The sequence below is a fragment of the Pseudophryne corroboree genome, chromosome 2 (genome assembly GCF_028390025.1).
Source record: "Pseudophryne corroboree isolate aPseCor3 chromosome 2, aPseCor3.hap2, whole genome shotgun sequence".
NCBI lineage: Eukaryota > Metazoa > Chordata > Amphibia > Anura > Myobatrachidae > Pseudophryne > Pseudophryne corroboree.
Window position 1 is genome coordinate 809,112,431 of NC_086445.1, and position 14,647 is coordinate 809,127,077.

The window sequence follows — 14,647 nt, forward strand, 5'->3', positions numbered from 1 at the left end:
ACAAGTAGTGCTTATGTACTGAACGATTGGACCGCACGTAATTGTGTGCAGTAGTTAGTAATCTGACCTAATACCATTAGAGTAAAGTGGTCACAAACGCTATCTGTACATTCTGACGTGATTTGTGTAATTTTTTATTTTTGGAAGGGAAGTTCGCTGGTCACTCAGGAACTATCTAACAACCCCAACTTTACTGGAAAGAGTAAGTGTCCTTCGGGTAACCCTCATATGTTCCAGTAAACAGAAGGTTCACAGGGGCCCTGGGTTGGGTACAGCAGCTCTGGTTACAGTTATTGCAGTACTGGCCAACGTGGGCGAGAAGTAAGTGGGGTACTTGGTAAACCACCACCGCCGGCCTGCCCAGGACATCTTGGTTTGTTTGTAAGGGTTCGCTGAAAACCTTGAGATAAAGATCCAAGGAGGAATAAGCAACACCTGCAGAATTATGGGGGCCAGTTGTTCAGGTAGGGGGCGATCAACCTCGGTTCGGGTTGATTCAGAGAACCGACCCGTTGGGTCGGCAAGGTACATCATGTGTGAAAAATACGGAAGTCACACAGAATCTTTATGTGATGAATGGGAGAGAATGACTGTACAAGACAGGGACAAAGTCCCAAGAATAGGTAGCTTCAGTCCAGACGTGTTACAAAATTTAAGGAGGAGGATAGGTCTCATTGAACCAACAAAGAGACGAAGTAAACATTATGATTATGTGCAGTTAGGGCAACAGGAAGGTGAATTACAAAGAGATTCAATTGACTTTTCTGAATCTTATCTTGAGAGGAGAGACATGGCATCGGGGAGGATTATGGTTGCGGAGAAAAGCACAAGGTTGAACAATAAAAACGCTCTTAGCAACTGTAGTATAGATTATAAGAATAAGTGTAATAACTGTAACAATGATTATTGTAATACTGTTGAATGTACAACTATTAACCTATGCAAGTTGCACCCCATGTCAAACTTCCCTCAGGAATACAAACAAGAAAGTGAGCCCAGAACGATGTCAGCACCTCTTCCAGCAACCATCACAAAAGCCATCCAGGTGGACGCGACCAAATTGGTAAAGGCAATAATCGAACCCCCTAACGGAGGGTCAGGTGAGGTCGTGTCCACAGGTACGTACAATGTTTCATATCACGCACAAACAAATGTACCCCATATTGTAAGACCAACACAAGATGATGTAACTGAGCTCGATCTGGCCAGGGTGATCTCAGTCCCCAATGGGAAGACTGACGATCAGGGAATCATTCCCGTCAAGGACAGTGCAATGCGCTGTCTCTGGTCCCGGACCGAATTGAGATCAATTGTGTCTGAATTTCCTGATCCTAGGAAAAATCTAGTCAAATGTCAAAAGTTTATTAAAGAACTAGGAAACGCCACAGAACCCACCAACAAAGAATGGCGGACAGTGCTGAGGGCATGTTTGCCCTCCAGTGTTGACCCTGAAAAGTTCATTGCTGATTGTAAATTAAACACGGAGGTACCTTGTATAGAAGAACACAATCAGGAATGTATTAGGCAGATTAACCGACAGTTAGGAATATATTTCCCAGCTGCTGTCAAGTGGAACGACATCCTCTCCATAAGGCAAAACGAAAGGGAAAATGTTTCTAATTATTTCAATCGAGCACTGCAAATAATGGCTAGAAACACTGGGATCGCAGACATCAAGACAAATGCACAACATAAAGGAATAGCGGTTAAGGTATTAATGAATGGTTTAAAAGATGAATTAAAAACAAGGGTACAGACCACCAACCCAAACTGGAGAGATATCTCGGTGACCGCACTAAGAGAGGCCGTCATCAATCATGATCAGAATATCACCAGATACAGAGAGTCACAAAGAGATGAGTTAATGGCAGCAAATATACAGGCCCAAAACACAAGACCACCCCAACAAAAGCCCCACACCCCTGTGAGAAATCCAGATATGGAAGTCTGTTACAATTGTCATAAAAAGGGACACTTTGCAAGAGATTGTAGATCAAGAGAAAGACAACACCATAATCATAAAATCCAAGGAATCAGGGAAGTACAGGGGAAACGATTGATGATGATGAGCATCCGAGCGTTTGAGGAGGCATCAAATCAACCAAAACCTCAGGTCATTGACACGTGGAGGAAGCCCAGGATTTGTTATCATTGTAGGAGAGAAGGGCATTATGCTAGCAACTGTAATAACCCACATAAAGTTAGACCCCCTAGACCAAGAAATGAGCAAAATTACAATACACACCATTATAATCAGGGATCACATAGGCAGGAAAGGCGATTATTAGGAATAGAGGCAAGCCTGAGGTAACGGTTAATGAAGTGGGAGGTCATTCACTGAAGACACAGGAATGACCAGGTGAAAAGTTGTAAATGTATTTGTGAAAAATGTTTTTTTTCTCTCTCTCTCTATCCCCATCTCTGACGAGTATTGGTAAGAATTCACACATTGCATATCCACTTGGTCCTTGCAGAAGTCTACCAAACCCCAGCATGACCTCCGCCACAATGTATTTCTGGCCAGATACAGACAGTGGAGTAATGCAGGTGCTGGTGGGGAGGGACTGCTCAAGGAGACCATTAGACACATAGATATGACAGCCTAATAAGTCTGACAATGTTTTTTCTAATGCTAACAATGTTTTCTTAATGTTGACAATGTTTAAAAATGCTTTGTTTCTCTTTTCTTATTGATGGTTATTGTCGAGTTATGTAATGTATATATGCACATGAATTGTTCTCTATCTCTTTTGTTTTTTTTTGTTGTCTCTCTCTTCCCACTCATGTTTCCATGGTTTAAAGATGGTATGTCACCCCTCAGTTGGACCAATGGTAATGCCAGATTTTTGCTCCTTACAGAAAGATCGTCGGTTGGGAATGAACATTGCATCACCAGAATGTTCGTTTGGAAGACTGAGAGACAGCACCTTTGAGAAGACAGCAGAACAAGAAGAACAACAAGACGAGAGAACTTATTATCGTAGCAAGTTCTCTCCCCCCCCCCCCCCCCCCTCAAACTGTTTTCTTATACCCCCTTTACAAATTTCTTCTTTTCTCCTCCTGTAAGATGGACTTGCCCCAAGAGACTGCAATATGGATTTTCCCGTTAACCAGGATGTTGACCAGAGCAGTCTGTTTCGGTGAGAGTACCAGTGAGGTCGAGAAAGGATCCAGAAAGGTTCTAATGACTGAGACGGAGGTGTAAATTTCCAATAGCAACCCAATCACCAAGCAAAGGCGAGTACCGGGCACGATCTAACAACCATGTTATCTGTAAACATTTTCTTTGAAGGATTGTTAGCTCAAAAAGAAAATTGTATCTGTAGGCTCTGTGACAATCTGGTAGAGGATGGATGCATAAAGAAATGCCAATCCAGTTTTAATATCCATATGGACCGGCATCCATTGAGTGACTATCACTCTTTAGTGGGTAATGTGTTAAACAAAACAGATTGTTGGGTATGCTCTCAAGTACCTCAGGGTCATAGTAAATCAGGGCTAGTACCGTTTCCTTTAACGTTAGGGGAGGTACTTGAGCTAAGTGGTGGGAGACCGGTGGACCGGAGATTTAACATCTCCAGCCCTCCTAGTTTGAAGCTCCACCAATACCATGTGGATAGGTCCCTATTATGTTTTAACATCTCCAATCCCCGAAAGCCGGGAAATTGGGAAGTGTCATGGAGCAACCTTACCATGACCTTTTCACACAGAGCAGATAGAATGCCTACAGATACAGAGCTTGTACGCCACATAGCCAGTAGAGGAAAATCTTTCCGGTATCGATATACCTTAGGAAATAGGATTACTAGAGTTGGAGAGGTATCACCAGGATACTGTGCACATATCGTACAAACTGATACGTGCATTAAGCAGATGGAAGAATTAGGGTCAGGAGATTTCACCTGGAAGGTTTGTAACATGGTCATGTCCTTCTCCGTCCCATATGTTCTCCCCGATGACGCATATTTCATATGCGGGAGAAAGGCGTACAAGTGGCTTGCCCCAAACTCTGAAGGATTGTGTTATATTGGAAAAGTATTGCCTGAAGTGATGACTGTTACACATGACAAAATGAAGGACATACACCGTGGTGCCCAAGCTCCTTATACTCACACTCATTACGAGCACCGAGTTAAAAGACAACTGTCAGAAAGGTTAGAGCATCCGGCCTCCGATCTTATCCATGAATCCACCGGGATTCAGGTTCTGGTAGCGTTAGATTTCACTCGTACCGCTCGGGGAGTGATGAATTATAGATACATTTCCGCACTCGCCAATTTGTTAGATAATATCACTGAAATGTATGATGACACGTTTAGATACACTGGAAGAGAACTTCAAGCTTACAAAACGGAACTAGTTCAGCATAGGATGCTTCTTAATTATCTTACAGCAGTAACAGGCGGATATTGTGTTACATTGGCAACACAGTACGGCATAAAGTGTTGCACTTATATCACGAATAGCACCGAGGATCCGGTAGAGGTCATAGACCAAAAGATGGACGATATTCTGCAATTAAAGTGGGAATTTCGTCGAAAACACAATCTCACCCTTGCTGCTGTAGGTAATGAGCTGACTGGTTGGGTGTCATGGTTGAACCCGCGAAATTGGTTCTCCGGTTTAGGAGACTGGGCTCAAGGAGTCATAATGGATGTTGGAAAGTTTCTACTATGTATCTTAGGTGTCATTATATCGATTGGATTGATATTTAGATGCGGGCAGGCTTTAATGAGGTGCAAACAAAGTACAAAAGTGATGAGCTTGAGGAGTGTGGAAACCGTAATTAACCTGGATTTGATTTATGACCCAATAATAGAAACCAGGATGTGATGAAAATGCGATTATACGGTCCGTTTCTTTCACCTGTTTTTCTGCTTTTCTCCAAGATACAAAGACCCCCTTGGACGAGGAAGTTGACGAGACGCTATACAGACAACAGACAAGCACCAAAGATGAAGTTTTGACCACTTGAGAAATGGACATTTGATGAACTTTGCCATGGATCCCCAGTTTCCCTAGTACATTTAAACTCACGCTAGCCCAACATTTTTTTGTAAATCCGATGGCTCTGACAAAGCTATTTGCTCATGCCCAAGGAGCAATACAGCGCAAAGAAGACGACTCTCAACAGATACCGAACACAACTTCGACGACAGATGTACATTTCCCTGACATAGAATATCATTGCATTTTCCATAAGTGTTCTTTATCTTCATCTCTACAACCCTCAGGTAATGACACACATAGACGATAGGGAATACAGGCACAGATATCAGCAACCACATACCTCCCCCATTCATGTATCATCAACTAAAATGTGCTCCCCATTTTGTTCAAAATCCGAAAAGAGCTCGGTAAAGTTTGACAGCCCATCCACAGACCTGTACCACAGGATAAGAAGGAATTCAAATGTATACTTCGCAATACCTCGAAGCTTGATTTACAACACGTACGGCACGATGATACATGACCCTCCAAACATGGACTCATACACACATGCTTCTGCTATCACACTAGGTCATACCCTCTTCACACCTACTCCTCTCTCCTCCCTTACCCCACCATGGAAATCAATTAACCCCTGACTTGCATTTTTCTCCTTAAATGTTTTGTGGCAGTTATTATTGACTGCCAAAGGGTGGACTGTCAAAGTCAGAAAAATGTCTCTATGCACGTTGCCATATTTGCACCGCACACTGGTCCGTGCTGCGCATGCGTACGCTCTCCCGTGAAGGCGCATACCCGCAATAGCGTGCACTCGCAGGCGCGGTATGCGTATTTACGGTAGAGTTTATGTAGTCGTAGCGTGCGACTCATTCGTTACATATTTTCACAATTAATGTAGTTTATAGATCATGATCCCTTTGATAGTTTCTGAAAGTTTGGTTAATATAGAAGGTCCCTGTTTAAAGTAATCCCTCTTTGTATCGTACGAAGGGTCTAACAGGAATCATACAGCAGTGTTTGGTACCCATCGGAAGAGTATTTAATTAGCAATATTCCGGTGTTGGTTTGGAGCGTATTAATCGCTCGTGCGAATAGTTATGGACATAAGAAGTTTATGTCCATTTCTATTATTTACTCATACTCAGGTATGCGGCGGGAAACCTAGTTTCCCACCCACCTGAGCTGTTGGAAAACGTCACAGCCCACCTGTATGAATCAACCTATGACCTTTTGTTGTGATACAGGGTCGAATTCCTTCATCCAATGGACAATGGGATTGTAGGGACTATGAGATTGCATTGTGTGTGGGGCATAAATAGGCAGGCCGACCACATCCAGCTCTCACTCTTCAACGGTTCTCATTGCTGAAAATCGGGTGCTGGATGTCCAGGCGCATGCGATCGTTTACCCTGTGCGTAAGTTTCTCTCCGTAATCATTGTCTTACTGTGAGCCAATTTCTCTCATCTCTCTCCGTCTCTCTCTCTCTCTCTCTCTCTCTCTCTCTCTTCTCATATATCTCTCATTGTATTATAGTATTGTATTGTATTGCATTTAGGTCAGTGTAGTATTGTCTTTTTGTATTTATTGTTTAGTTCTGTGGTTAGGAAGTCTCTGTTATATTGTAGTGTATCATTTGTACTGTTATCCCCTTTTTACAAGTATACTAGATATAATACAGTTAATAGGCTTTGGACCCTAAACCAGTATCTGTGTATTTCCTATAGTGTTAAGTGTTCACTTGAGCGTCGGTGACGCTCAAGCAGCTTTGTAGTTAGTCAGGTTACACATGGTTGCACTTACACCCTGTATTCACATTAAGGTATTCCGTGTATTTCATTGGTATAAGGTTTAGACATAAAGGTATAGCGTTGTGAGCGTCTGCGCCGCTGGTGATCTCCTCGTGGTCTCGAGCGTCCGCTACGCCATAGCGAATCATTACTCTAGTCATAGCCAATAACGTGTCCTGTGATCGCTGGGCCGTGAGCGAACGTGACGCTTGAGCGTCTCGCCTACGGCTGAGCGATCGTTACGCAACTAGCGTACCATTACGGTACTTCTTAAGTAAACAGCGTACGGTGTTCTTAGACTTCATAAAGGGTTGTTTATACGACAAGGGAATTTAGCATTGTCAGGTCTCAGCGTCATGCTGAGAGCTTGTCAGAAGCGGTGGAACGCTTCTGTTCCTGGGAATGGGCTGCCTGCTGCAGTCTTCTTCCCTTTCCTCTATCCCTGGGCAGATATGACTCTTATAGGGACGAAAGGACTGAAGCTGAAAAGACGGTGTCTTTTTCTGCAGAGATGTGACTTAGGGTAAAAACGGTGGATTTTCCAGCAGTTGCCGTGGCCACCAGGTCCGATGGACCGACCCCAAATAACTCCTCTTCCTTTATACGGCAATACACCTTTGTGCCGTTTGGAATCTGCATCACCTGACCACTGTCGTGTCCATAAACATCTTCTGGCAGATATGGACATCGCACTTACTCTTGATGCCAGAGTGCAAATATCCCTCTGTGCATCTCGCATATATAGAAATGCATCCTTTAAATGCTCTATAGTCAATAAAATACTGTCCCTGTCAAGGGTATCAATATTTTTAGTCAGGGAATCCGACCAAGCCACCCCAGCTCTGCACATCCAGGCTGAGGCGATCGCTGGTCGCAGTATAACACCAGTATGTGTGTATATACTTTTTATGATATTTTTCCAGCCTCCTGTCAGCTGGCTCCTTGAGGACGGCCCTATCTATAGACGGTACCGCCACTTGTTCTGATAAGCGTGTGAGCGCCTTATCCACCCTAAGGGGTGTTTCCCAACGCGCCCTAACTTCTGGCGGGAAAGGGTATACCGCCCATATTTTCTATCGGGGGGAACCCACGCATCATCACACACTTCATTTAATTTATCTGATTCAGGAAAAACTACGGTAGTTTTTTCACATCCCACATAATACCCTCTTTTGTGGTACTTGTAGTATCAGAAATATGTAACACCTCCTTCATTGCCCTTAACGTGTGGCCCTAATAAGGAATACGTTTGTTTATTCACCGTCGACACTGGATTCAGTGTCCCTGTCTGTGTCTGTGTCGACCGACTAAAGTAAACGGGCGTTTTAAAACCCCTGACGGTGTTTTTGAGACGTCTGGACCGGTACTAATTGTTTGTCGGCCGTCTCATGTCGTCAACCGACCTTGGCGCGTGTTGACATTATCACGTAATTCCCTAAATAAGCCATCCATTCCGGTGTCGACTCCCTAGAGAGTGACATCACCATTACAGGCAATTGCTCCGCCTCCTCACCAACATCGTCCTCATACATGTCGACACACACGTACCGACACACAGCACACACACAGGGAATGCTCTGATAGAGGACAGGACCTACTAGCCCTTTGGAGAGACAGAGGGAGAGTTTGCCAGCACACACCAAAAACGCTATAATTATATAGGGACAACCTTATATAAGTGTTTTCCCTTATAGCATCTTTTTTATATATTTCTAACGCCAAATTAGTGCCCCCCCTCTCTGTTTTAACCCTGTTTCTGTAGTGCAGTGCAGGGGAGAGCCTGGGAGCCTTCCCTCCAGCCTTTCTGTGAGGGAAAATGGCGCTGTGTGCTGAGGAGATAGGCCCCGCCCCTTTTTCGGCGGCCTCGTCTCCCGCTCTTAACGGATTCTGGCAGGGGTTAAATATCTCCATATAGCCCCCGGAGGCTATATGTGAGGTATTTTTAGCCAAAAATAGGTTTTCATTGCCTCCCAGGGCGCCCCCCTCCCAGCGCCCTGCACCCTCAGTGACTGCCGTGTGAAGTGTGCTGAGAGGAAATGGCGCACAGCTGCAGTGCTGTGCGCTACCTTAAGAAGACTGAGGAGTCTTCATGCCGCCGATTCTGGACCTTCTTCTTGTTTCAGCATCTGCAAGGGGGCCGGCGGCGAGGCTCCGGTGACCATCCAGGCTGTACCTGTGATCGTCCCTCTGGAGCTTATGTCCAGTAGCCAAAGAAGCCAATCCATCCTGCACGCAGGTGAGTTCACTTCTTCTCCCCTAAGTCCCTCGTTGCAGTGATCCTGTTGCCAGCAGGACTCACTGTAAAATAAAAAACCTAAGCTAAACTTTTCTAAGCAGCTCTTTAGGAGAGCCACCTAGATTGCACCCTTCTCGGCCGGGCACAAAAATCTAACTGAGGCTTGGAGGAGGGTCATAGGGGGAGGAGCCAGTGCACACCACCTGATCCTAAAGCTTTACTTTTTGTGCCCTGTCTCCTGCGGAGCCGCTATTCCCCATGGTCCTTTCAGGAACCCCAGCATCCACTAGGACGATAGAGAAAAACGAAATCTGAAGCTTGCCAAAAGTGCATACATGTCAAACATATACAGAGGGGGAAAAAAAAAAACCACACTGTTGAAAACACTGATAGGAAATAATGCACAGCCCTCTCAGAGTGTGACATTCCTATCTTCTGTCCATATATACAATGGGGTCAATTCTATTCGGCAACTTAAGAATAGCGCCGGGAATTAGCTCCCGACGCTATTCAATTCAGCTGCTAGTGACCCGCAATTGTCGGGAATTCTTCTCTCATCCCCGGGGGATGAGAGAAGAAACCCGACAAAAGTGCTGCCTCGCGGCCGGCGCGAGGCTGATTCTCTCGGGAATCAGCCTCGCGCCGGGGAGTTAAGTCGGAGAATGCCCGTTCTCCCGACAAAACTACCTGTTTAGTCGGCGGGAACGGGACATCGCCGACTTAACTGGAGCTGAATTGAATAGCGTCGGGAGCCAATTCCCGGCGCTATTCTTAAGTTGCCGAATAGAATCGACCCCAATGTTTGCACTCATGCTCCCGATGAAGGCTGGGATATACAGATGTGTCCTCATACATCATTGGTGCAGCTACGCCAAACAGCCCCTCTCGGGACGCCAGGTCCTGTGCAACTCTGCAACTCTTTTCGTACCTTTCTACAAAAAAATGTATCTTAGTCACAATGCGACATATGACTAGAATATACCAGGAGACTATGCTGCTTGTATATCGTGTGAGCGGCTGAGTCTGAATCTGTATACAAAGTACGATGAAGCGACTACGTTTTTTTCCACACCAAGTTCCGTTGTGCTACGGGGATGCAGTCAAGTTCCCGACAGTCGAGATCTCGGCGGTCGAAATACCAACGCCGTAATCCTGACATCAGTCAAAATGCCGGCGGTTGAAATCCCAACCAGTATTCCCACTAGGACGGTGGTCCACGCCACCACCCGATGGGGAATATAATAGTGTGGCAAGCAAATAGAGCCAGAAACGCAGCGAGCCCGTGAGGGGACATGCTGCGCTTGATATTGTGGTTTTGACTGTCTGTATTCCAGTGTCTGTATTTCGACCCCTGTTGATACCGACTGTCGGGAAATCATACTGAATCCGTGCTACGTATACACTTAATCAAACACAGATATACAAGTGTCGCATATCAAATGCATTCTTGTCACATCACATTGTGACTTATACACATTGTGGGTAAATAGATGGGTCACATGGTGTATGAGGATACACCTGTAGGTGTGAATTTCTCTATTGTGTTACTTCTAAAATTTGCTGAACCTCTCAGTATCTGTTGAAGAATTACAGCGTTGGAAATGTTAGCATCAGATGAAATGTCTTACATCTGCCTCCAATAAAGCTGCCCATCTAGAGTCACAGGACTAAACACTGAAATAGATGCTTGTGCAGCACATCTCTTACAGCTAATAAATGACCTACTGTAAGGTTGTAATAACTGCTGCCATATATTTATCACTATACACTGACTGTGATCCAAAGCGTTTGAACCATCAGCATCCACACTGTTCTGTCTTTCTGATTAATACGTAGAGCCGACACTAGGACAGACAGAAGTTAAAGAGGAAAAGTTTAATAAATGGAAAAGTGTACTGAAGTCACTGACTTTATATAAGCACAATATGTTTTAGAATGACTTCCCAACACTATTGTTGGCAGGTGTAAACGGCATTCGTTTTATACTTCTTTGGCAGCTATTGCTCTGGAAGACTTAAGTAGTGCTAATGCAGCAAACATATTCAGGTCTGGACAAATTTCCTCCAAAGATATGAGCGAACAATCATATAGGGAACAACTGTACAGTTAATCAGCATGTGCAGAGCCCCACTTATCGGCCTGCACAATGGCCCCCAACAACGCACAATGCCATCACTAAACTACCTGACAGAAGGCGTACAATCCCCCATGGCTTTTAGAGGATGTTCCTGGTGATTACAACTTTATGCCTTACAGCACAGATTTTCCACTTTTTACAACTCTCGGCACACTGAACAAGATCTAAATATTGTCAAGGCACACTCAAATATAATGGTGATGCATGGTACAGTTGCATGTCCTAGGATGTCATGTCGCAGCTTCTCCATAGGTCACGCCTCAGCCACGTCTGAGAAGGCCAGAAAAGCCCAGCACTGCCCGGGCCCAAAATCAGAAATGGCTCTGCAGCCACTAAACCCACCAGTATTGATCGTTCCAGGGCCTCAGTAGTGATAAAACACTGACGGGCCTGGCTCTGCTTCTATGGCGGCACACCTGGAGACTGCTCAGGGCACACTAGTCTGCCACGGCAGTGGTTGAAAAACACTGCCTTAAGGCCCGTACACACTGGCTGATATATTGGCCGTTCTCTTCAACGGCCGATATATCGCGGGTCCGTCGGCCAGTGTGTACGGCTGATACGTCTGTGAACTCCGTCGTTCACAGACGTATCGCGTCAGCCACGCAGCACAGCCGACAGCCAATATATCTACCGATATATTGGCGCGTCGCTGTGTGTGTGTACGGCGGTTGGCCGACCGCCCCTACACATGCTGCGGCGGCCGGCGGTGATTGACAGCTGAACTGGGCGGGCGTGTGTACACGCCCGCCCAGTTCATGACGTCAGTCCCCGACCGATCGGGCAGTGTGTATGCTCAACACACTGCCCGATCCGTCCATAGATATATCTGCAGATATATCTTTCTAGTGTATACCCACCTTGACAGTAATAAAACAACACAATGCATGTGAGCTGTAAACACCAGGAACACCTTGCAATAAAGTAACAAGTGCACTAGAGAGTGGTCTATTAATAGTTGTTGCAAAGAGAAGGAATAAAAAGGGGACATTTTTGGTCCAGAGTCTGTAGGATGACCTGCTTTTGTCCAGCCCTACATGAGTGCTTATCCGTTCTATTTCACACTATGAAGGAAGTCTTACCTCACTTTGCACTTTGAGTTGGTTAGAAAGACCTTCCTTATCTTGCAGCAATCTCTTTTCTGAATTCTTTAATTTTTCCAGAGTATTCTTCATTTCCGAGAGTTGTTTCCATGGCTCGCTTATACAATCAGATATGTCTATTTTACTGTGTCCATTAGACTCCTGGGCTTTAGCCTGCTTAGCAAGAACCGTATGTGTTATTGCAGATTTAGGAACGATGATCCTGAAAGCTTCAATTTCAACTGATTTGTCAGAACTAATTTTCCCCAGCTGAAGGACACCAGGACTTAGTGACAGTGATGGAGTACCTTTCCTCCTTGGGCTGTGCGTCACCTTGCTGTGTAGTGGTGGTGTTACTTCTACCGATTTCAAGGGCACCTCTGTTTCCATGCCATCACCAGTACCACGCATAGGTGGAGAAGTTGCTATTGCTAAAGAAAAATACAGATATTTAGTTTATACAAGTTATTGACTTCTACGCTTACATAGTTTAGCTGTTACTTGTTAAAAAAAAATATATATAAAAAGTATGATTATATAAATACAAAAAAGATGCTGATTTGTTGGTAACCTTCCATGAAAAACAAAAGAACCCATATTAGTCTCTGAAATAACTTGAAAATGATAACAGTAATTATTATTCATCATTGCTTATTCCGTATTTAATTTAAATCAGACTTTGCATTTGATTTTAGATTCAACAGAATATTCTTTAGAATCAAACCCTAACCTAGTATTTTGTTGCACAGCGCTTAAACCGGGTACACACTGGGCGACCTCTCCTAGTTAGCAATTAGCGCTGTATCGATGATTGCCAATTAGGGGAGATCGCCAGTGCATACACACTGTACTATATCGATGAACGATATCGTTCAGTGACATCATCCCCCGCAATCCCCAAACATGCAGCTCAACAATACAGTTAACGTTGAGCTGCATGTTCAATAGATCATGGATGAACGAGAACGACCCACGGGTGTACGCATCGTTCAGCCAAACACACTGGACGATTTGAATGATAGATCTTGCAAAAAAGATTACTTTTGTTAATATAATCATTTGTTGTCGTCCAGTTTGTACGGGGCTTTAGAGACAATCACTGCAATCTAGCGATTTCTGTAGCTCTCAATGAGACTTCTGCACCTGTCAGCAGGTAGTTTGGCCAACTGTTCCTGACCAGCTGCCTCAGCTCTTTCCATAGATGTTCGATAGGATTCAGATCAGAGCTCACAGAAGGCCACTTCAGAACAGTCCAATATTTTTGTTTTTTCAAAGCTTCATTTTATGTCTTTAAACATATAGGTGCAAGTTGCCTAGTGCGAGCTGTTTTCAAGAGCAAATTTGCACTGTAAATTACATAAATCCGATTCCAAACTCACATTGCTTTTTCAGGTGAAATCCATATTTTTGTTTTGCGCACCCCCTACGGGTGTAAAAAGGTAGGGAAAATCTATTTTAAGATATAAATGCCTGGACTCGCATCAGAACTACTTACCAATTGCTCCTAATGACTAAAGGCCACCATACATCAGCAATTACAAAAACACAATCTGCAGATTCTGAGATTTTTTCCTCAGATTTAAAGATTCCCCAATCCATTAATATGCGCCCGTACTGTAGATATTTTTAAGTGATTAACAGCAGCCTTAGCCAAACCGCATACCCACCATAGTCTAACCCTTCTGTCCCAAAGCCTAAACTTCCCCCACCATAGCTTAACCCTCATACTTACAGTTTGCAGTAGTCGCCATTTTGACCGGTCGTGATCCCGCCACCTGAATTGTGAGCATCGGGATTCTGACCACATCCTCTTTTAAGAACGTCCAGTAATTTCCTTATGCCCACTAATAAGCCTTCTGTATGTTGTTCTAATGAAGTTGTCACATTTTGGGGGTCCAGGAATAGTTTTTCATGCACTATTCCCATATTGTAGAAAATTCACACTCTCTTGCAGCGAGTACCATAAATAGACATTTATAATTGGATCTCACATTTTTCAGGTGCACGCTTTCATGCAATAGCTTATCTCTTTTCACTGGTTCAATGCTTTATCCTATGTCATAACAAAGGCATGCAGTGTACATGAGACAATAGTTTTTAATTCCGTCACTTTCAGGAGGAATAAAGCATTGTTTCAATGAGATGTAATGGTACCAACAAATCTGACCACGGGCAGAATGGAATGACGCCCAAGATCGCTGGAGCTGGGAGATGTCTGCCAATCTCTGACTTTTTTTTTAAAGGGGCAATCACATACAAGGCATGGTTATGCCTTGTAGGCGACTGCCTCTTTAAAAAAACTTCTGACATTTCCCACCTCCGGTGATCTCAGGCGTCATTACATCCGGCCCCACGTCTGTAGCTAATGTCAAACGACACATGCCGGGAACAAACCAAGAATATTTCACCACACATGGGCAGCCAAACTGGACATATCCAGTAGTTTTCAGTGTG

At 44.3% G+C, this 14,647-nt stretch overlaps 1 protein-coding gene across 2 annotated transcripts in view; it reads right to left on the bottom strand.

Annotated features, from left to right (window-relative positions):
- BLZF1 (basic leucine zipper nuclear factor 1) overlaps nt 1–14,647 on the bottom strand; it is a 56,896-nt gene that overhangs the window by 38,440 nt on the left and 3,809 nt on the right. For both annotated transcript variants that reach the window (XM_063955656.1, XM_063955657.1), the window contains exon 3: nt 12,194–12,624. In XM_063955656.1, coding sequence (XP_063811726.1) covers nt 12,194–12,624 — 431 coding nt within the window. The remainder of the gene's footprint in view (nt 1–12,193; nt 12,625–14,647) is intronic.